General features: G+C 42.3%; 1 protein-coding gene and 2 non-coding genes across 18 annotated transcripts in view; all 3 read right to left on the bottom strand.

Moving 5' to 3' along the window:
• Nucleotides 1–1,032: 1,032 nt before the first annotated feature.
• PUM1 (pumilio RNA binding family member 1) overlaps nucleotides 1,033–23,756 on the bottom strand; it is a 130,048-nt gene continuing 107,324 nt past the window's right edge. For 13 of the 16 annotated variants that reach the window (XM_007170571.2, XM_028163568.2, XM_028163563.2 and 10 more), the window contains 8 exons: nucleotides 22,671–22,938; nucleotides 21,203–21,332; nucleotides 19,249–19,383; nucleotides 14,515–14,652; nucleotides 12,065–12,190; nucleotides 10,752–10,873; nucleotides 6,029–6,221; nucleotides 1,033–2,888 (listed from right to left, as the gene is read on the bottom strand). In XM_007170571.2, the coding sequence (XP_007170633.1) occupies nucleotides 2,757–2,888; nucleotides 6,029–6,221; nucleotides 10,752–10,873; nucleotides 12,065–12,190; nucleotides 14,515–14,652; nucleotides 19,249–19,383; nucleotides 21,203–21,332; nucleotides 22,671–22,938 (1,244 nt within the window). In that variant the 3' untranslated portion in view covers nucleotides 1,033–2,756. The remainder of the gene's footprint in view (nucleotides 2,889–6,028; nucleotides 6,222–10,751; nucleotides 10,874–12,064; nucleotides 12,191–14,514; nucleotides 14,653–19,248; nucleotides 19,384–21,202; nucleotides 21,333–22,670; nucleotides 22,939–23,756) is intronic. The other 3 variants (XM_007170566.2, XM_028163567.2, XM_028163564.2) reach the window with 1 other exon arrangement.
• Nucleotides 5,073–5,157, bottom strand: LOC114236347 (small nucleolar RNA SNORD103/SNORD85). Its single transcript, XR_003622322.1, has one exon. It is a non-coding gene; the product is annotated as a small nucleolar RNA SNORD103/SNORD85 (small nucleolar RNA).
• On the bottom strand, nucleotides 18,254–18,338 carry LOC114236348 (small nucleolar RNA SNORD103/SNORD85). The gene has a single exon (XR_003622323.1). It is a non-coding gene; the product is annotated as a small nucleolar RNA SNORD103/SNORD85 (small nucleolar RNA).

Here is a 23,756-nt window from a genome sequence, read left to right on the forward strand (position 1 = left end):
CAATTTCCAGCAAGGGATTCGGTTAAACATTGGGTGAAGTAACACCAGCCCACACAATGAGTAGTGGGAGCCATATTTGAACCTTGGTCTGATTCCAGAGCCACCTCCAGCATGCTGTCTCTGGCAGGCCCACGACAGCTACGGCCTGGGAAGAAGGTTGGGGAATGACCCGATTACAGTCACTAAGGCAAAATCAGGTCCTGGACTTGAAACCTCCATTAGCTCAGCTACCTTTCTGTCCCTTTCTTCCCGGGACCCACGGGGCCTGCTAGTGACCGTCCCTCACCCTTGGGAGGGGACCATGCAAAGTCCCTTCTGCACGCACCCTGACGCTCCACTTTCAGCACCAACATTCGTCTAAGTTTCAGTGGTGGTTTTTTGCCAAAGCTGCTTCTGAAGCAAAAGGTGGTAGAGAAGGGAAGGTGGGCATCTTAAGGCACAGGTGACAGGTACCTCAGTGAGCTAGAGCCTCCTGAACTCAAAGCTGGAAGAGGTCCCTTATGTGATGCTAAGATGAGCAACCTAGGATAATGGGCCAGCCTGGGCCGGCCCTGGTGTGTGGGCCCGGAAGGGCAGGGTGTGGACGGGAGCAGCCCAGACAGAGGAGAGGAAAGGGGGGCCTCAGGGCAGGGAGGCCTGGACAGATGCCTTACCTACCGCCCTGCCTCAAAAAATTAGGAGCCAACACTTGGCCGGGAGACATTTGTAATCTGTTGAATTCTAATCTAGACCCTGGGCCCACAAATGGTGCGGAGGCCAGAGGTGAATGAAGAGCACCGCAGAGAACCAGGCAGATCGTGGGGCTCAGGCTTTTTGAGAATGCGCCCCGCGATGTGTGTACAGACTCTGGGCCCAGGAAGGCGAATATTCTGATTTTTCAATAGCAGTTGGACATCCTGATTAATGTGGTTATGCCTTTGATTTTGAAACAAAACACAGAACAAAACAAGCAGAAACAAAGAGGGACAAACAAGGAAAGGGCTGTCTGTCCTGGGGCACTATATTGGAAAAAAATAATAATAAAGCACAAACTCAGATTCCAAAGTTCTGTATTTTTCAAAATAAAGATCACACATTGTTTAGAGACAATCTACACAAGAGTTACAAAAAATAGTTGCCCAGGCATAAGCATACACAGGTTTGTTAATTATACACATATGGTTACAAGTGTGCTTGCAAAAAAGTTCATTGGAAATATACACAAGGCTCTGGAAATGTACACCGTGTAGTGTTACAATTCTATATTCAAACAAGGAAAATTGACAGTATGTTACATTCACTTACAAGTAGACAAAATGCAAAATACAGTTCATCTTCTGTACAAAAAGGGGCAATTCACACTTTACAAGGTGAGAGGGGCTCTGATTGTAAGGAAAGTTAGGGCGGGGCTGAACTTTGCACGTCCTTTTGACTGTCACAAAATAAGCAAAACATTACTTTTTTAGGATTAAAAAAAAACAAAACCACTAGTATGAACTGAATCATCTTGAGTAACATTTAGAAAGGATCTTGCTACTATCTGACTAGGTGACAAATAAAACCAAGCTATTTTTTTCTTTTTAAAAGTTAACTAGGCTGTATAAAGAACATTTATTCCTTCAAAAGAAAAAAAAAATTTACTTCTGGTTGAAATTACAATTTACAATATACAACACTATATGCTACGACCATAAAAGGTGTGAATATACACTGAATGCACAGGGCTGGCTAATTTTCTTTTCTTACCAAAAAACGTGTTTATGTTGATTCAAACTTCTCCACATTTACATTACAGGTATACAAATGTACAATTGTACAATCAAAAGTATGTTCGACTACTAGGGTACATTATAGATACAGATTAGACATCAAAACAAGAAAATACTACAAATTTGTATATATGCAAAGTCTACACCAAGTATACACTATATATTTATAGAAGCAAGACCAAAAGCAGAGTTGGATTTTTTTTTTCTCATGCTAAATAATCAGATTTTGCCTTTCAATGTTAACAGAAAAAAATCCAGTAGGCAGTAAACAATTATACCCGCCTGGCCTTGAAAGACATTCTGGGTGCTCACATCTCCTCCTCACAAAACAGACTACACTATTTTCTTCGGCATAGTAGTCTCCAAAAAAGGCAATTTTTAGAAGTTTCATAAACTTAATGTCATAAACTGAAGCTTTAGCAACTCTGAAATGATTTTCATTTTATATATATATATATATATATATTTTTATAAACATTGTTAAATGCCAGTTTGGGGTCATTTAACTAAAATTCAAACTTCTCAGGTTTTTTTGTTTGTTTTTCTTTTTTACTAAAATGAGGAGTTGGGGAAGAGCTATTTGCAAAACTTGCCAGCGAGGCAAATGAGTTAAAAACCTTTTTTCTTTTTTTTTTTTTTAAACTTTTTTGTTAAACCAACCACCCTGAAAGTTTCCACATGTGGAATATAGATACAACGTTGAACAAAATATGTGGCCTCCCATGTACATTGGTTACCTATGTACAAGTATCCTATACACCAGTAAAACAACAGGGCAATTAGTCAATTAAAAAAAATAATTAGTACATGTTATGCATAATAAAATTAAACAAATTTACAAAGGCTTTTCCACTTGTGGATTTGATTCCTTTTTTGGGAGGAGAGGGTAATCCTGGAGCAACCATTTACCCATTTCAGATTCTACACTAGAACATTTCTGGTTGCTGGTTGGATTCACCAGTGGGCCAGTGAGGTCAGTGGGAACAAGGGGAGGGGGGAGATACTGCCTCAGATAATACCATTAGGGGGGCCGCAGATGGGCCCTAAGTCAACGCCATTCTTCATGTAGTATTTCTCCAGCTTGGCCAGAATGTGCTTGCCGTAAGTGTACTTGCGAAGAGTCGCGATGTGGGGCCGGATCTGGGGAGAAAGCAGAGTCCGCGTCACTCTGGCCTGAGGCAGGTTCGGGCGGGCTCCTGGGTAACCTGCTCCCAGGCACCACAGGGCGCCCGCCAGCACGCACGCCTCACAAGCAACACCTTTCACTGGCTCAACCCGAGCCCCTGAATTCTCAGGCTGCACTGACCGAACAGATGAGGGGAGCAGCTCCTAGCCTAAGTGCTGAGGCAGGACGTGAGAGCTCTGGAGGTCAGACAGCCACAGACCACTTCCAGAACAGTATGTGGAGAAAGTGCATCCCAAGACTGACAATCACACCGTCCACCACCGCCTGCACTGCGTCGCCCTCAAGGAGGCTTTTGGCCCCTCTGGTCCCTCGCAAGGCACCTCAGCTCTCCTGAGCAGCGGGGGTTTCTTTCTGGGCACCATGAATCTTGCGCTCACCACCTGACCCTGCTCTGCAGTTCATAGAGAATTACAAAAAGCTACTAATGATGACAATAAAAATGACTAACATAAGCCAAGCACAGTTCATTTTGAAGCTTCATAAGAGAGGTGTGATTATCCCCATTTCACTGACGAAAAAATGGAGGCACAGGAGGTAAGTCACTCAACTAAAGTCAAATGGCTAATAAGGGACAGCAGAGGTATGGGAACCCCACTGTCTGGCTCCACCAGAAATTCTTTTTTTTTTCCTCCAGAAATTATTCTTCTCCCCACTGTCTCTCATGGCTCTGCTCCAGTCTCACCCTTCACCCTCTCCAAGCACACTCGGATCAGCCCTACGAGCACCTCTTCTGTTCTCCGGGCAGACCCCCGTCTGCAAGTCCTGTGCATCCCAGACAACTCGGGAGGCGCTTCCTCTCTGGAACCCCCTTTCCTCTTCTGTCAGTTCATGGCGCCTTCTACATACCTCAGCTACAGCACGTAACACGCTGTGTTCACAATCATTTGCGTAACCACCAACCGTCCACACAGACGGTGAAGACCCACCACATGAACCTGCTTCCCCATCGCAGCTCGCGCTTGTACTCAAAACACAGGACAGGGTACCAGGGAAGACGGGTGCTCTCAAGCCTGAGCGCTCTAGGCAGACTGTTTTGTCTGTTTCATTGTGCCCTCAAGGCAAAGAAGGATCAAGTGGCTCTAGAAACCATTTCTGCACCCCACACAGGACACAGACCTGTACCAGCTATTATAATCTCACCTAGGAGCCTGTCTGGAAAACTATTCACAGTCCTTGGCTTGAATTCTGAGCTGTGTGACCCAGACCATTTGCCTAACCTTCCTAAATGCATCTATAGAAAGGATGCCACACTTTCATTTGGGTTGCAGTCTGGACTCTATACACAGCTGATGTTTTGGTCACTAGAACTGGAGGCTCCAAACCCCCCTTGCTTTTGGTAGCTCTTCTTTTAGAAACTATGTGAAATTCAATTCATTCACCTGTCTCTCCCCAGGACTGGCTCACTGGCTCACTGGTGAGACCACTTAACCTTTACACCTGTCCTCTTCCAGACAAAAAACTAACAACACATGTGCATGTACGACATTGTTGAACTCCATTTTTCACTTGATTTAAAGGAAATGCTGAACTATTCTAACAGTCCCCCGTCCAGTCCTCACTGCCTCATCTCCCGCTGCCTCCCCTCCTCCAAGTTACTCATCAGCCAGGACCATTATTTGAAACATAAATGGGATTCTGGCACCACAGTCCCGTCCCACTGGAGTTGCTGTACTTCTTCAAATACACTGTCTTGTCTCCTGCTTCCAAACCTTCAAGCTCTAGGTTCCCTCTGCCTGGAAAAGGTTCAGGGCTTTATTCCGATGTCACTCTCTTGGGGAGCCTTCTCTGCACCCCACATTAGAAGAGGCACCCTCCACATTCTCCCACAGCTCTCCCCAGCACTTCCCCAGCATCAGTATAACCATCTACGACACTGTTGTGTCTACCAACACAGTGCCCTGGTAAGGAGTGCTTGCTGTAGAGCATGCGTGCTTGTTAACTATTTGTTGAATGAATAAATGAACTCCCAACCTGCCGTGTGTCTCCAACATTCCCTCTGCCTTCACCAGCGTCTTGACATGTCTATCTGAGTCTCACGGCTTAAGGACTTTAGACTCCCCAGCCTTCAATTGCCATTGCTGACACCAGCGCAGTGTTCTGTTGTGTTCTGTTTTGAACTGGAAGTGGTGGGTGCCTTGTCTGGCTCAGAACTCGAGTCCATAACAAAGATTCTCATTACTGAACTTTGTTCTCAGAGAGGGCAAGTGGCTCATCATTGCCAGACCACGGCCATCCCCTCCATCGAGAAGGGCTGAGTGAGTTCAGAGCCCAAAGGCTGAGGGTTCAGATCAGCAGCACCTGAAGGCTCACGGCACTGCCTAGCGCAGACACAGTGTGACACACCTGCCTGTGGGCTGGTCTGGCTTCCCGGGCCCCGTGGTCTGTGTGGGGCCCGCTGGACCTGCTCCATGACTGCTCTGAGGCCATCGGCCTCTTCACGTGCTTTCTGTGCCAGTTCCCACTCACAGCACCCAACAGTTCAGATTTCTGTCCCTTTCTTCCTAACTCCTCTGTAGCCCAGACTTCTCCTCCTGCAAAGCCTCCCCTCAAAGCCTCGGGCACGTGCTCTCACGTCTCACCACTGCTTCCCGTCACCCTTCCCCACGCGTGCTCCGTGGGCAGGGCTCAGTCTCGGCCATCTCTGTGCTGACGTCTGGCACACAGTGGGCACCAGGTCAACGCGCCAGGCCAGGCGCTGCCCTGGGCAGGCGCTCATTCAGTAAACAGTGGTGGAATGAATGATGAAAGGGAAGAGGGAGGAAAGGAAATAAGGCAAGCAGGTTGATTTGCTGAACTGAGAAGCTGGTCTCATAGGAGCCAAGGGGTAGAAACATGGGCTTAAGATCGGGGAGGGGACTCCCTCACAAAGACTGAGTTTAACACTCACACCAGTGAGTTACTGATAGAGGGCCGGCAAACACAGGGATAATGGCCATTCCAGATAAAAGGAAAAAGAAGCATAGCATGAGACACAATCCAGTGACAAACTCTGCACAAAGAAGCAAGATGTCCACCCTCATTTGCATTTCAGAAATGAGAAGAACCAAGGGCCCTGCACTTTCTCTCTGGTTGAGATCTGCACAAACTGGCCTACCTTATGCATGACGATCTTCCTCTGGGCTGGCTCTGCCACATCAATCATCTTCTGGACCACGTAGTTGGCGTACTGGTCCTTCATCATGGTGTATAAGGCACTGTGGGGACCATCATTCATGGTGCACACCTCGTCGATGAGCACAGCGCGCTCCGTACGGGAGGCATGAGTGACACACTTCTCCACAACATTGCTGTAATGAGATAAATCCAGGGACAACTCTTAGAGGGACCCTGTTAGGCTGTGCTTGTCTGGCCTCTGCCCTGACCTCAGGATCAGCAGCAAAAGAGCTCTTAATATTTTTAGAAGATTAATTCTTGATCTGTTTGGCTCTATGAGACTCTACCTTTGCCACCTGTGACTTCCAATGTGAACCATGGCCGAGACCAGGTCTTGGAGGATACCAGACCCAACTCTCTAACAGGTGAGGGTAACAAGCCCAGGTAAGTGAAGGTTCACAAGACTGGTTAACCGCTGAATTGATTAATGAGCATAATTTCAACAGGTATCAGAATCTATCAATTCTTTGCTCACCTCTGTGACCTTAATGAGGCCAGGAACAAGTCTCACTTACATCTAGATCCCTAGTGCCAAGCACAGAGCCTGGCACTACAGACTTATTGGGTGAAGGAAGGTACAAGTAGGAACCACAGTCCTCATTCAACTACTTCACGCTGCCTCTGAAGAACAAGAAGAACCCCCAGGAATGTCCGCATTTCTAAACACTTCACAGATATATCATCTTGGGAAAGGAAAAAAAGAAATGTGGTTACATTAAATCAGAGTTCTTCTACAATCCAGAGGGACTGTAGCAGCTGATGAAATTACACCCGGCCATGCTCAGGGGGCACTCACCATCCAGGAGTGATTGACTACTCGTGAATGTTTGGTTTTGTTAAGTCAGCACTACTCTGCATCTGTGGCTCTGTGGGTATGAGGAAGTTGTGTGATGTCAAAGAACAAGAACAATACTTATTCTTTGTATTTGTATTATTGGAGCCAATACTTCGCAGAGAGAGCATTTGGTAGGTGGGCCTCGCAAAGAGTTCATGACTGGGGGAAGAGCTGCTCTGGATCATAGGACACTCAGGTAGAAAAGGAACTTTCAAACCTAGCTAATGCAGAAAGCTCTGTTCTGACAATCCTGAAAGATGGCCGTTTAGCCTCTGCTTGGGAATTTCCAGCGATTTGGAAGTGATTCTAGGGCATCCTACCATACGAGTGAACGGCCTTGTTAAACATTCTTTACATACTGAAATAAAATATGCTTCCCTGAAATTTCACCCATTTGTCTTAATTTTGCCTTCAAGGGCTGAAAAAAGGATGTGTATACCCACTCCAGAAGCACCAAAAAAGCAGAGATAGTGTCTTACTCCTTCTTTCAAAGGCCAGCCCCCTCAATAATTGAACAGTCATCACAAATAACCATCACCAGAACAAGTCCCTATTCCAGAGGTTTTTAAACCATAAGAGGGTGTTGCTTCCATGGAGCTCTGAAAGGACCCTCTCCATGTTACCTGATTTAGCGTACTGAGTATTTATTATTCGCATGCTTTTATTTAGAAAACAAAATTCTCAAGCTAAAAATGTCCAAGAACTACCATCCTACCAGCTATTTTTTCGATCTTCCTTCTTAAGATACACAGAGTAAATCAAATCTGATAATCAATCAGGTTTAATTAAGACAACAGCCTCTCCCTTCTGATACAGCAGCAATATGGGAAAACTTTTACCCCCACCTTCCTTCCAACAGTACTATGCAATTCTAGCATGAGCTGAAGGTGTGGCATGTGGAAGTGAATATCCTAATAGCCACCGCCTTCTCCCTTAGCAGAAAAGGGAGTTAAGACATTACTGAGCTGGTTCAGTAGCACAAAGCCAGTCACGATCTCCAAATGTTCAGGCAAAGAACTCACCACTTTTTAGAACTGCCTGGCTGAGTTGTACCTTCATCCACCCGAGGCCTGCTTCCCCTACAAAGTGGTCAGGATTAGAATAGGATTTTCTACTAAACTAGGTTGCAGACAGGACACACATTCTTCTGGGTGGAGGACTGAATCCTCAGCAGTGACCTGTCTTCCAAGAAAGTAAGCAGGTAGATCAGCTACCACCACTTGGTAGGAATCACCGATCAGGATCCCACTTGGCCAAAGGCTTCCTTCCACCTTAACACACAATCCATCCTGTTCCAGTCTTTAAAGTCTATTCTAGCGTTTCTGAAACTGTGGTTCCCAACCCACTTATGGCTGAGGAAATCAACTTAGTGATTTGAGACTGGTTTTTTCTTTTAATGAAACAGAATAGTAAGTGTCAGAATTAATTATGAGCAATATATCTTCAGTTACGTGTGTATGCACATGCCTATGCACTCAGTCAGTGAAAAATTTACTTTGTGTTCCGTATTACCATCCAAAATGTCATAAGGTCACTAATCTGTTTAACTGATTTGTTTCTATTATTTGATTTTCAAATTTACTGGCTCCTTCTTCTGTTATCTCTAATTTACTGTTGAAGCCATACAGTGAATTTTATTTCAGATGTTATATTTTTCTACTCTATAATTTCCATGTTATTCTTTCTATAATAAAGCTTCTAATTCTCTACTAACATTTATCTTTCCATTTCATTACAAGCATATTTTCCTTTACATCCTTGAGCATAATTAAAATACTTTATAATACTTTAAATACTTTAAAATAGAGTATTTTAAATACTAATTACTTCAAAATATAATAACTTTATAAAATGCTTTATAATCCTGCTCTGCTAACTCCAACATCTGGGTGGTATAAAACTATTCACTGGGGTTTTTTCTATTTTTTTCTTTTTTCTTGAGTATAGGCCACATATTCCTGTTATCTAGACGTGGCAAATGATGCACTGTATAAACAGTTCTGTCATATTCCTCCTAAGAGTGTTACTCCTTCACCGCCCCCCCTTTTTTTGTACGCAGTTAACTTGGCTGAACAAAAACTGCAAAATTCTCCCATGTAGTAGGCAGCAGATGAAACCTCAGTTCAATTCTTTTAGCCTTAGTTGGGTTGCCTCGAGTTTGTCCTATACAAATGAGGTTCAGGAGTCAACCAGATATTTAGAAAGTTTAAATTTAGGCTTCCTCCTCCTCCCTGGTTCTCTTTCCAGGATTTCTCCCCTGTCATTTTGTCACTCCCATGGTCATCATTTTGTCACTTTCCTAATTATAGTCAATACCGTATTATAAATTTCAAAGTTGCTAACAGGCTAGATCCTTAATGGTTCTCAACATAAACATGATAATTATGTGACATAACAGCTAATGCTACTGTAGGAATCATATTACAACATATAAATGTATCAAACCAACACGTTGTACACCTTGAACTTGCATGATGTTACATGTCAATTATATATCTCCCCCTCCTCAAAAAAAGGATGGGGAGGAGGACGGGGAAATTTCCCCAGTGCAATTAACCTTCTTCCAAGTATCAACAACCTCCCCTCCTCCTCTCTGGTTATCTCCCTGCTCTCTAATGTCTTCAGGTAGTTTTGGGCATTTTGTCAACAATTTATTAGTTGTTATCTGTGAGAGCATTGGGCCCAAAGTAGCTACTCGGTCATTATCAGAAGACAACTCTATTATAATATTAATACTTAACACTATATCCAAGAGTGAGATATTAAATACACTGAACAAGAAAGTAAATAGGACAGCGACCCCAAAAAAAGAACTAAGAGATTCTGTCCCCTATTTCCCTGATCCTGGCAAATGTCCAAAAAAAGCAATACAAGGTCTAAGAGATGACCCTGATGTGCTTAGGCTGTTGAGACACTGGATCTGTGGGTGCTTTTATTTCTTCTCTCTGTTTTCCATGCTGTAATGTTATAAGATTTCACAAATTAAAAGTGAACAATTTAAAAACATCAAGGTTGTATGAGTCACACCTGCCTTGCAATTTATTTTAAAAACTAGAGAAGAAAAATATTCCAAAAATACAGAATACTCTGTTATGTGTATGATAGGATATACAAACTCTACTCAGAATATCACACCACTAAGCCGCTGGAGGGCCATTCATTCACTCATTCATTCGGCTGCACCTGGTCTTAGTTGTGGCATGCGGGATCTTTACTTGTGGCATGCGAACTCTTAGTTGCAGCATGTGGGATCTAGTTCCCTGAGCAGGGATCGAACACGGGCCCCCTGAATTGGGAGCGCAGAGTCTTAGCCACTGGACCACCAGGGAAGCAATAATTTCTTCTCCAACCTCTGCCACTTATAAGTTACCTAAGACATCTTTCACAACCTGGGAATAACTAGTACATTTTATTCTTGGGCTGGTATGATATGAAGACTAAAAAGAGATTTTTAAAAATACTAAGGCCTATATATAGATATGGTCACCTGCCCCTTAATTCAGGTATCAAAGAGGAAATTGAGTAAAGAACATTTCACAATTCCAAACAAGTAAGTTACTAAAATACCCAGTTTACCGAAGTACAAAATGTATATGCTTTAGAAACATATTCCCCAAATTTCAAAGTGGCTAACTCTGGGGGAGTGAGGAGCCCACTAAGAGATGTCTTATGTTTCATACTTTGTAGTAGAACTCTTTGACTTTTTTAGCTATGTATACTTTGAGGAAAATAAACATTAAAACAAAAAAAGTATGAAAATTTCTCTAGAGCTGAAATACTATTTAATAATCTCTTCTGGAAAATAGTCCGAGTAATTCAAAGCACATACCTTGCAAATTTGTGCTGACTCAATACAAGTACATTCCCTCGAATTTCTGCTACAATTTTACTTTTATCCTCAGGACGACCATGCTCCAATACATGCTGGATTACATAATTTCCATATTGATCCTATTTGAGAAACAACAAGAGAAATTTTTAAATTTATATATAAACAGGCTCTATGTTACTTAAATCCTTATATCTAATCAACACCTATCTTCCTGTAAGACCATGATGGCTTACCTGAACACTAATGAACACATAAGAATTTTTTAAATGGATAGGTAGTGACAATTTTTCCCTGTCATTACAAAACAGGAACACATTATTACTAGACAATGGAATGTTTCTATATATATATATTTATGCCCAAAGGTCCTAGTCAGGGTCTTCATAAAGTACTATACACAAAAAAGTAGGCCTCTTCTCATTTAAAAAAAATAAAAAAAGAAGAGAAAGTAGGTGGGAGTAAAGAGCTATTTTTCTCTCTAACAGAAATATACAAATGGGTCTCTGCGCCTGTCTTTAACAAAGAAAAACTGGAAATACTCACAACACCTAACTAAATAACATCACAAGCACACAATGGAGATACTCATCTAAAGTGAAAGATGCTTTGAAAAGAATAAGTGTGTGTGAGCAAGGAATTACAAAGGCAGAAACATGTATTTTTAAGATGTAAAAAATTAAAAGTGCACATGTAATGCTTTTTAAGAAGTGCCTATGCCAAATGTGCCTGCTTCTGGACAGCAGGGTTATGGGTGGTTTCTTCTGTTCTGCTGCTACTTTCTGTACTTTCAGTCTTTTCTACAATGAGTATTTAATACACTTATAATCTCACATCTCTCACCAAAACAAGCAACAAACACTGCCCAAAAAATTGCTTCAGGACAACATACTCTATGTAGAAAGTGTTCAAATAGTATGATATGGGAGACAATTTTAGTAGAAGCAAGACAAAGTACCAACACTAGAAAGAAGAAATCAACTAATCCACTTAGTTCATTTGCAAAGATGAAACTGATAGACTAAATGGCCTGCCTAAGTGGCCACAGCTAGCTTAATCCATGACAGAGTTCTGGCTTTTGACAGTTCTTGGCAGATCTCTTGATGAATCAGAGGCAGATCTCAACTCCAAGGCCAGGGTTCTACTCATTACCCCTATTCATAAAACACGAACCAGGCTGGTGCAAATGAAAACTTGCCCAGAGCTTCAATGGGCATTTTAAGCACATTAACCTCTTCTGGAACAGATACCTGTGCTGAGAAAACACAAAAGCCCACAAGTGTTTGCAGTTACTCTACTGGCAACTCCACTACCTGTACAAGTTGCTCTGTGTGCTGGTGAAGCTCCTCTAAAATAGGGAGTGTCTGGTCAGGGAGACAGTGCTCCAGGATCCTCTGAATCACTCGGCAGCCATAAGGATGTGTGGACAAAGCAAACACCTAGGGCAGACCAACACAAACAAGAAAGCCAAAAATAACAGTTGCCACTTTCAGTGCTTCAGTATTGTTAACATACATTATCCCATTAATCTTCCCAATGACCTTGAGAGATAATCATGATTATTCTCAGTATACAGATAAGAAAACTGAAGCTCCTAGAAGTTTACATAATGTGCCTACAGTCATATAGGTAGTAAATGACAGAGCCAGGATTTTATTTCCTACTCTGACTCCAAAGCCCAAATTATAAGTATGGCATTTAAGTTCTCTCTACGTACAATAAGGTGAGCATGTATGTGTGAGGATAAACTCATTTCTTAAACCCATTCTAGGAATTCATAGATGTACATAAATTCAGAGCTAAGAAGGACCTTATTGAGAAAAAGCTTATTTAGAAAGGAACAGAGAATTGGTCAAGGTCATAGAAAACACACTTAGTTAAGAGTCCACAGTGTCAAAGGATGGGTTTAAAAACAGAAAAAAGAAGGGCTGGGATCAAAGCCTGAATGCTTTCACATAACTACACTGTAATGTTCTGAATTTTAGCTTTATAAAAACGCTAAACACTCACAGTCTGGAACAACTTGACTTATTTCACTCAACATTATGTTTCAAATATTTACTTATAATACTGTGGGCTTCTATCGTTTATTCTGTATATCTGTATAGTATAATGTTGGGAAAGTATGTGGTTTGTTTTTTGGGGGGTTCCAATCCTCTCCTGATGGACATCTGGTTTATTTAGTCTTTTCCTATTACGAGAATAATGTTGCTTTAAACATGTCTAAATACATCTCATGGTGTACATGACCAAACATTTCATCAGGCATATACCTAGGCCAGGAGTGCTAGATCACAAGAAATATAAATGTTGAACTTTAAAAGATACTAAATTATTTTCCAAAATGGGTCTATTCCCACCAGCAGTGTATCCAGATCTCACATCCCTGCCAGTACATAGTAACCAATGGTAGAAAATGGTCTACGGGACTTCCCTGGGGGTCCAACGGTTAACACTCCACGCTTCCACTGCAGGGGGGCACAGGTTTCAATCCCTGGTTGGGAAACCGAGATCCCACAAGCCGCATGGTGCGGCCAAAAAAAAAAGAGAGAGAGAGAGAAAAGAAAGAAAATGGTCTACTATCTGTGGTCTTATTTTGCATTTTCCTAATTACTAATGGAATTTATTTTTTTCATATGTCTACCAGCAATTTGTGTTTCTTCTGTCTATTCAGGCTTTAGGCCCATTTTTGCATTAATTTGTATTGTTCTCCTTGATTTCAGGAGTTCTTTATATATTCTGGTTATCAACTCGTTGGCATTTTCCATCTTGAAAATATTCTCTCCCGTTCGGTGGTTTAATCCTTTTACTTTCTTGTATATTTCACACACACACACAAATGTAAAGATAAACAGATCTACTCTTTTTTTTATTAACTCAGAAAATCCCAATAATCCTCAACTTAGTGTCTGTAATCTACTTAACCACTGCAGTTTAAGTGAGCAAACCCCAAAACCTAAACAATTCTAAAATCCCATTTCGATCTAGGCTTTAGCAGTACCCATGACTACACCTGAAAATCTATTTGGTACTTCCAATTTTTCCCTTTTCAAAAACAAACACAAAAACAATTTCACACACCCAAAAAGATGTATTTTACTCTCTTGTCCCACCTAGCTTAGGAGACTGGGAGAAGGTTGTTTTTTGGCAAAAGAAATTAATGATAATAGCCAAGTAAGGGGCAATTCGGGAAAAACTAGGGTATGACAAAATATCAACTCTGCTTGGAAGTTGGTGCTAAAAGCACACTAGTCCTTACGATATATAAGTAAATAGGAGAAACTGGAAGCTATCTCTGGTTGTGTGCCACTTAACAGAGTTCAAACCAACCTGATCACTGCCCCACCCAACCCCCCAAAATTAAGGAGCACCTTGTTATTTTAAAGACGTAGTGACACATAACCTGTAAGATTAGTTCTGTAAATGATCTAAATTTTAAAACATGATAAAAACTTTTAAATATCAAGATAAATAGTACTTAACCAAAGGAAAAAATTTATTCTTCAAATATCTGATGACAGTACCTCATCCTGACATGAGCGGATATCTGCATTAATGATGGAGAGAAGACCCACGGACAATTAAGGGAAGAACCTTGGGTGCACAGAGCTAGGTACCTGACCCCACTGAATAGGACTGCTACTTACTGCAGTCTAAAGTACACTAAGCCCTTGAGAACACTCCACAAACCCCATCCTGTTCTCTGCTCACAATGGAAACATCCATCAACTTGTTTCCCTTATTTCTTTCCTAAGGCACTTACCTGTCCCTTAAACGCATCGATGATAAACTGCAAAGATTGGGGTTGCACACATTCAATGCATTTCTGAACCACATGATTGCCATTCTGGTCTTTCACACACTTCAGGACATGGCCATCTAGTTCCCGAACCATCTCATTCTATTGGAGACAAGGAAAGAAAGCACCACCAGAATCACAGAGAGCAAACACCTGGACGGTCAACGTTCTCCTCACCAAACACAAAAGCACCGAGCAGGGAATCCACGACAATGAAAGTGGGACAACTCAGCTGTGGCACTCTGACAACCTGGTAACAAACGAAGACTGGAGTTTTTCCACATGTTAACAAACTTCCTATAATACTAACCAGTCTTTTTTTTTTTAATTTTATTTTCTTTTGATTCTTTTCTTTTTTTTTAAATTTATTTATTTATTTGTTTTTGGCTGCACTGGGTCTTTGTTGTTGCACGGGGGCTTTCTCTAGTTGCAGAGAGAGGGGGCTACTCTTCGTTGCAGTGTGCGGGCTTCTCATTGCAGTGGCTTCTTTTGTTGCGGAGCACAGGATCTAGGCGCACAGGCTTCAGTAGTTGTGGCTCGCGGGCTCTAGAGGACAGGCTCAGTAGTTGTGGCGCGTGGGCTTAGTTGCTCCGGGGCATGTGGGATCTTCCCAGACCAGGGCTCGAACCCGTGTCTCCTGCATTGGCAGGAGGATTCTTAACCACTGTGCCACCAGGGAAGCCCAATATTAAGAAAAGTTCTCTAACTTGCAAAAGACCTCTCTGGGAGTTACCAAAAAAGTGCAGTCATCTTCAAATTATAAACGAGCCAATATCAAATCAACTACACTGTATTAGAGAATTTCACATACAATTCATCATGTTTTCCCATGAGAACCCTGTAAAGTACATATTACTAAAAATGATAGGGCTTCCCTGGTGGCGCAGTGGTTGAGAATCTGCCTGCCAATGCAGGGGACACGGGTTCGAGCCCTGGCCTGGGAGGATCCCACATGCCGCGGAGCAACTAGGCCCGTGAGCCACAATTACTGAGCCTGCGCATCTGGAGCCTGTGCTCTGCAACAAGAGAGGCCGCGATAGTGAGAGGCCCGCGCACCGCGATGAAGAGTGGCCCCCGCTTGCCACAAGTAGAGGAAGCCCTCACACAGAAAACGAAGACCCAACATAGCAATCAATCAATAGATCAATAAATAAATCTAAAAATATTTAAAAAAAAAAAATGATAGTAGTTAATCTAGAGCTTACTCTAGGCTAAGCAGACCTCTAAGTGCTTAACATGCTTTGACTCACAATCTGCCTCACAATCCTATGCAGTGGACACTTTTACTGATGAGGAAATCAAGGCACAGACAAATCGGCTGACTTGTTAAAAATCACAGACCTAGACTTGCTCCGATTCAAACCCAAGCAATCTGACTCCTGTGTGTGGCAAAACAGACCATGCCAGCAAACCACCTGTCAAATATTACCCTGCACACCTTCCTCCACCCATATATGTGAATATATGAAGATATTGAGTCTGAGAGGGGTTAAGTAATGTATTAAAACTACAGACAGTGACTGAATCAGAATTCTAGCCCGGTTTGTGGCTACAAAATGATCTTCCCACCAGGCCAGACTGACTGCAATGTCAGCTGGAGCAATACTCTCAGTTAATGAAGTGTCCAAACTCAGGGAAATACAGAAGGCCAGGGACTTCCCTGGTGGCGCAGTGGTTAAGAATCCGCCTGCCAATGCAGAGGACATGGGTTCGAGCCCTGGTCTGGGAAGATCCCACATGCCACGGAGCAAATAAGCCGTGCGCCACAACTACTGAGCCTGAGCTCTAAAGCCCGCAAGCCACAACTACCAAAGCCCACGCGCCTAGAGCCCGTGCTCTGAAACGAGAAGCCACTGCAATGAGAAGCCCGCACACCGCAAAGAATAGTAGCCCCCGCTCGCCACAATTAGAGAAAGCCTGTGTGCAGCAGTGAAGACCCAACGCAGCCAAAAATAAATAAATTAAACTTAAAAAAATAAATATTTTTTTTAAAAAAAGGCCAATGAGGGCTTCCCTGGTGGCGCAGTGGTTGAGAATCTGCCTGCTAATGCAGGGGACACGAGCTCGAGCCCTGGTCTGGGAAGATCCCACATGCCACGGAGCAGCTGGGCCCGTGAGCCACAACTGCTAAGCCTGCGCGTCTGGAGCCTGTGCCCCGCAACGGGAGGGGCCGCGATAGTGAAAGGCCCGCGCACCGCGATGAAGAGTGGCCCCCGCTTGCCGCAACTAGAGAAAGCCCTCACACGAACCGAAGACCCAACACAGCCAAAAATAAATAAATAAAGTAACTATAAAAAAACAATCGAATTCATGCTCTGCAATTCAGTTTAAAAAAAAAAAAAAGCAATCCTTAAGATCAATAATAATAATCATATAATTTAAAAAAAAAAAAAAAAGGCCAATGAGTAAGTGACTGTGTGTGTGTGTGTGTGTAGTTGCGTTGGGATTTTGACTGGACCCCATCCCCAAACTTGCTGCCTCAGGTCTCAGGCATCCTTAAGCTGAATACCTGTACCACAGCTGGGCCCTGGTACTTGCTGCCCAATTTCCTTGCTATATACAATCTCTATATATTAGTTCCACTGTGTTGACTCCATATTTATGGTAGAAGACTACAAGCCAGTTTATAATAGTGACATTTGTGAATGCAATGTCTTAAATCCCTGAGATGTTAAACATGTCAAAGCAACTAAATGATTTTCTAATTAAAGAAATTCAAGACTACAATGCCAGGGACTAAACAAGCAAAACACAAGAGACTCAGGAAAGTTTCCTGAAGCAATTAATCAAATGTCAGAAAAGAATAGTTTATTACAGAAATATAATTATGGGAATGATAAATAGAGAAGGATTCCTACATAAAGATAAACACAAGGGACACTTCTAATAATCAAAATGAAGGGGAGGGGGCTTCCCTGAATATTTTCTTGAGCCCAAAGAGGTAAAAACTCCACTGGAGATGAGTTTATTTCAGCTAAAATACACTTACATCTGGAAAAGAGTAAATTATTCATACCAGGAACAGTAGTTTAGACCCAGAACAAGAATCACAGAGAAACCAGACCAGGAAAAGATATGCAGGAATAGCAGGTAGAAAGAACAATTGCCAGGGGGAAAGGAAAGGGGGGTAAAAAACTACTACAATGTAGCCATTGGATCAGAAAAAAAAAAAACAAAACAGTAAAATCTGAAATGCTGGAGACAAAATCAGCAATTTATCATAATCCTGGGAGAGGGCAAAGATGGGGAAAATACCTGGGAAACCGTAATTTCCTGCTTGCTTTCAGTAAGCGGGCATTATGGTCAAGAGAGGGAAAAAAGTTCCATATTCAAACCAAACAAGAAAATTAAAGAGGAAAGATTCAGCCATCAAATTTTCATCCCTGAACATCCCAGGGAAAATTAAAACTGACAATGATCGGAGCATTAAAAGAAAACAAACTAGTAGCTTCACCCCTGCTTCTAACTACTCACACACAGCACCCCTATTACTGCTGTATCTCCAGTACTGGGCACTAAATGAATGAACTCCCAACCTGCCGTGTGTCGCCAACATTCCCTCTGCCTTCACCAGCGTCTTGACATGCCTATCTGAGTCTCACGGCTTAAGGACTTTAGACTCCCCAGCCTTCAATTGCCATTGCTGACACCAGCGCAGTGTTCTGTTGTGTTCTGTTTTGAACTGGAAGTGGTGGGTGCCTTGTCTGGCTCAGAACTCGAGTCCATAACAAAGATTCTCATTACTGAACTTTGTTCTCAGAGAGGGCAAGTGGCTCATCATTGCCAGACCACGGCCATCCCCTCCATCGAGAAGGGCTGAGTGAGTTCAGAGCCCAAAGGCTGAGGGTTCAGATCAGCAGCACCTGAAGGCTCACGGCACTGCCTAGCGCAGACACAGTGTGACACACCTGCCTGTGGGCTGGTCAGGCTTCCCGGGCCCCGTGGTCTGTGTGGGGCCCGCTGGACCTGCTCCATGACTGCTCTGAGGCCATCGGCCTCTTCACGTGCTTTCTGTGCCAGTTCCCACTCACAGCACCCAACAGTTCAGATTTCTGTCCCTTTTTTCCTAACTCCTCTGTAGCCCAGACTTCTCCTCCTGCAAAGTCTCCCCTCAAAGCCTCGGGCACGTGCTCTCACGTCTCACCACTGCTTCCCGTCACCCTTCCCCACGCGTGCTCCGTGGGCAGGGCTCAGTCTCGGCCATCTCTGTGCTGACGTCTGGCACACAGTGGGCACCAGGTCAACGCGCCAGGCCAGGCGCTGCCCTGGGCAGGCGCTCATTCAGTAAACAGTGGTGGAATGAATGAATAAGAGGGTGCAAGTGAAGAAAACTGGAAGGTGGGTTGGAAAAAAGTTTTGTCTGTTGAGGTGGTCAGTCCAGGTAGAAGAAAAGGACAACCTTACCTGCTTCAACTCTTGCCAAACAAAAAACCCACCTCTAAAATCACACCTACTAAAGACTAAGGTCTGGTCAAAGGGAAGAGTGTTTGAAACCACTGGTTTTAACACAAGACACTTGATCCACTATAAACTTACAAAATTAATTGCACGGTTCATGCCTGCCATGCACAGAAGGTAGCCACAAGCACCAAAGAAAAACTGTGAAAGAAAACTAAAGACTGACAAACTTACGAGGTTCACTACATGTACCATGAAGAAACATCAAACACCAAGAGAAAAGTTAAAGGGGAAACTTACAATTACCTGCTGGTCTGAGGGAATAAACTCAAGAGCTTTCTGGATAACACGGCAGCCATACATCTGCAGTGCCAGTGACAGGACATGGCCTCGAATCCGTTCAGCCAAAGCCAGCTTCTGTTCAAGGCTGCCAAACTAGACATAATGTGTGGGTGAACACCATTACTTAGGTAGAAAGAAAGAAACCAGAGAAAGCAAAGCATTCATTATTCTGTATCAACCATTGGCATACCTCTTTTAGCCCTGTATTCTATGATAAACTAAACCTTTTGTTTAAAAAGCCTTTGTTTCTTCAAACCAGTGGTTATCAGCCTCTGATTATAAGGAACTCTTTTTAATGTCAAAAAACTTCTCAGATATCCAACTGGAGTAGTTTCACTACTAGTATCTGCTAAACAAATAGGCAATTACTCAAAGCTGCCCTTAACTCATCAATACTATTAAATATACCTATATGTCCAAGAGCATTTACATTTATTCTTAAAACAATAGTACATGTGGAAGACATTGTTTATTAAGGCTTTAGACAATGTCTGGGGAAGATTCAAGAACTTCTTACAACAAATCTACATCACTTCAGTTGTCTGAGCCCCATAAGCTGAAAACGAGTTCTTCTTTCATCTCTATGAAGTTTAAGCCAAAGCACACATACACACTGCTCTGAATATACTGTTTTATATTACTATAAGAATTGATAATGTCTGTTTATACAAGTCAACAGAATAGGGGGAAAGTTAGTAAAATCAAGGGGTATGACAGCACAATGTTAAAACTCTTCCTGGAATGTTTCTCCATCCCTGGCTTTTTATTTTCATTTGAATAGCATGTGAGACTGGAAGAGACTTTATGAATAAGGCTGCCCAACCCACTCATTTTCCATACAAGGGAACTGAAGTCCAGGGACATTCTCTAAGCCAGAGAAGTTCTCTAGCTTGTCCCAAATCATACTGCTATAACCCACTGTTCATTCAGCCACCCCTAGCTGCATTAACCTCTGGAGCTGGAGATCTCTCTATTTTTATATCTGCATTTGAAAGTCAAAATTACAAGAGTCGTGTTTAGGTTGATTTCTTAATCCATAGTTGGAGAATTCAGAGTCAAAGAACTTAGGTCTTTATGAGAAAAGATGGGAAGACAGAGGCTGTGAGTGAGCCATTTTTTTAATCTTCACACAAACCAAACAAAATAAGATGTAAGAAGTTTACAAATTTCTTTTGTTCGGTGGCAGGTAATGTGCAGAGTTGCAGCATTTTCCCCCTGTACCAGATGTTTCATCTCAATGTTTCACTCCTTTCTGGATTTATAATGGGGTTGTTGATACCAGTACACCACAGCTACAATGGTTAGCAAAAAATCCCTGCCTTTCTGACATTTTAGTTTAGAAGAGGAAACAGACATTAATCCAGCAATGTCGTTAATCCTTTCCAAGGAAAATGATAACAAGAGTGGACATTATCCACATTAATGAAGGAACAATAAGAAATCAAGGCTGAAGGATCACCCAAGAAGCAGCATTTAACAATCCTCATGACTGTGGTTTATGATGAAAAACACCAGAGTTGGTATTCAAAGATAATTCTCTAGGAATCCGTTTTTAAAAATTCATTTTCAGAACTTTACTGTGGTCCTGCTAAAATTATCTTACAAGGATTTTTCCTCCAAAAATGACACTTTTAGTGAAACTATTTTAGCAATCAGAAATATTGTGCGGGATCCTAAATGGGGAGAATGGTTCTACAAACACATTTCTAAAATACACTAGCATCATCTGCTTGGGTATTTAAATGACGCACTACTGCTAATGAATTGGAGAAACATTTAAATGTGCTTCAAAAGACCACTCACGCTTCATTTTGAGGACTGGAATGAAACTGCAATTCTAAAAACAGCTAATGAAAATCAAAATGCTATGGAGACTGTCTAAAGTCAAAGGATAGAAAGAACAAAGGCTTACTTCAAAGAACTTCTGAATGACGTAATTTCCAAATACATCCACCATAAGCTGGTAAGCGGCCTGGAGGATTTCATTGAAGACAAGCTGGCGCTCAGCTGGTGTGGCACGCTCAAGTTTCAGCTGGATGAATCTGAAGTACATGGTAAAAAGGGCAATCACAGCATTTTGGGAAGACTTGGAAAGTATATAAAGATTAGCTCAATTTGTATAATGTGTCAGTCCTGAAACTAAATGCATATATGTGATGTGCATATACACACACGCACAACAGTGTTATTTAAATAAATCACTTGAGCTCACTTCAAATTGAAGAATTACTGAAAAGGAAAAAAAAAGTTATATTGTGAAGTATCCCCTAATTTAACTGAGCTTTTAGAAGTATATTTAAATTTTAGTATACTTCATTACAATAGGACATGTATTTATGTGTGGGATTGAGGGGGAGCTAAAAAGGGGGGGCAGGAAAAGAGAGAAGAGGGTGAATGCAGCACAACACAGGGAGAACTCTACCAGACTTTTTCTTTTAGGAACCAGTCCAACATCAATACACTCAAAGCCTATGGCCCTTATTATAGTCTTTAACTCACATTCATACGAAGCAGTACATATTTATTAATGATGTGGAACAGTTGTCATCTATGTGCAGTGTCTTTCTAAAGTAGTAGCTATTCAGTTTGCCTTTTTTAGCTCAGGTGACCATATCAGAAAAACCATGTTCTTCTCCCAACCTGGCCTTTAGGGTCTAAATATGAGAAATCCTTGCCCAGTAGCAAGCTGGCAGAACTTAAAGAGGAGGTAGGTTCTTTGGGAGTTGTTTTGGTGGAACTGTCAGAGAGAAAGAAAGAGAAGGGGAGAGAGAAGGATGGATGATGTCACCATAAATCTGCTTTTTCCTGAGGACCAGGGTCCCTTTCCGGGAAGTCCATGGGAACAGGGAGGGGTAAACAAAGCTGGATTCTGTGTTTTATAACAGCATCTTCTAACCTCTGTGCAGACTCGCACTTCTACAGAGTGGAACAACAGAGACAAGTGGTGGCACCACCTTACTCCGGAGCCCAGAGATCCAAATTTGCATGTGAATAGTGTCTCTTTGAGAGCAAGATTCTTAATAGCGATTAAAGTAGCAAAAGTGTACACATGTCTTTGTGTTAGTGTTTCTGTATTTCTTAAACTGCAGACATTCTGGGAGGTTCTCATGAACAAAGGAACACCAGACTAATCTTTCAGAAAGGTAAAAAGGTTTGTTTCAGCATGTGATCCAGATTAGTAAATGGCTATTCTCAATCACTTGTGTATCTGGTGACTCTCATAGCCACATCCCTCTGAAATAAGTAACAGGAAGCATACTAAAAAGCAAACTTTGTTTCAATTATTATATGGCAATTTACTTAATGTATACCTTATCTGAAGCACGGAATTTAAGGCATTAAGATTTCAGTTACCTTAAGTGGCAAAGCCAAGTCCTCACCTGGACCCATGCTGGTCTTGGGAAAACTCCATTATATGCCCAGCAATCTCCCGCAGTTGTAAATTGGGATACCGGTTATTTCGAAAATCTTCCAAAAGCCTGCTCCTGCCAGAGGGCATGACATCAGACATTCCATATCGCAAACGGGAAGAGGAAAAAAGGGTGCTGCTGGGGCTGAAGAGGCTGGAGGCACTGCTGGCGCTGCGGTACTTGGCTTCAGCGCCTGGAGCAGCAGAGATGTATCTTCCACTGCCATTTGTGAGTCCTCCTGTTGGTTACAGAACAGGAGAACTCAAGACTCATTCTTAACGAACTTTGTTCAAGAGAGGAAAAAGCATCCTATACATGAAATCCTGCATCACCTCTGATTTCTTTTCAATTCTGCTGCTTTCGTGTTAAGATTCAATTCTATTAGTGCCACGACTTTCATAAGACAAACTCACCAAGCTGGAAGAAACCTTTTGCACAAAAATTGAGAGGGGAATGCTATTAACCATTGATAGGAGACTGCTAGCAATAATGGAGCAATGGTTAGTGTAGCCCTTAGTAAATGATGAGGAAAGGTCCTGCTGTGTGAACCAGCACCTGAGCACCAGGATCAGAAAAGACAAAATGCACAGAGACTTCAGTGGTTTTCCACTCTGATCTCTGTGGAGATTCCTGCCATCAGTGGATAATCCCCACTCCCATCTGAAACCCTCCCTTAAAAAATAAAAAAATTAAAAAATCTGTTTTTTTTTTTTAGGGAACCCAGATTAGTCTGTTTTATATAGTGGACCTCCCAAAAAAGCTTTGAAGGCATGGTTTTGCCGCTAAATAGAAGTTTGAAAATCACTAAGGCAACCAAGGCCAAGGATTAGACATAAGGGATAGAAAAAAAGGATGTGTGCTTTGAAATGGAAGGTTTTCCAGTTCTTCACCAGGAATGGGCAGCATGTAACTCCTTCTACTGGAACAGAGCCTGAAGTGATTGCAGTAGCAACAACTTTCAGGCTACCGATATTGCCGTTTTGACTGCTGACAAGGGAATAATCATTGTGAATCCGAGACACATAAAACAGAGATAAGACTGAAATGCCTATCAAA

This window comes from Balaenoptera acutorostrata, chromosome 1, assembly GCF_949987535.1.
Source record: "Balaenoptera acutorostrata chromosome 1, mBalAcu1.1, whole genome shotgun sequence".
Classification (NCBI taxonomy): Eukaryota; Metazoa; Chordata; class Mammalia; order Artiodactyla; family Balaenopteridae; genus Balaenoptera; species Balaenoptera acutorostrata.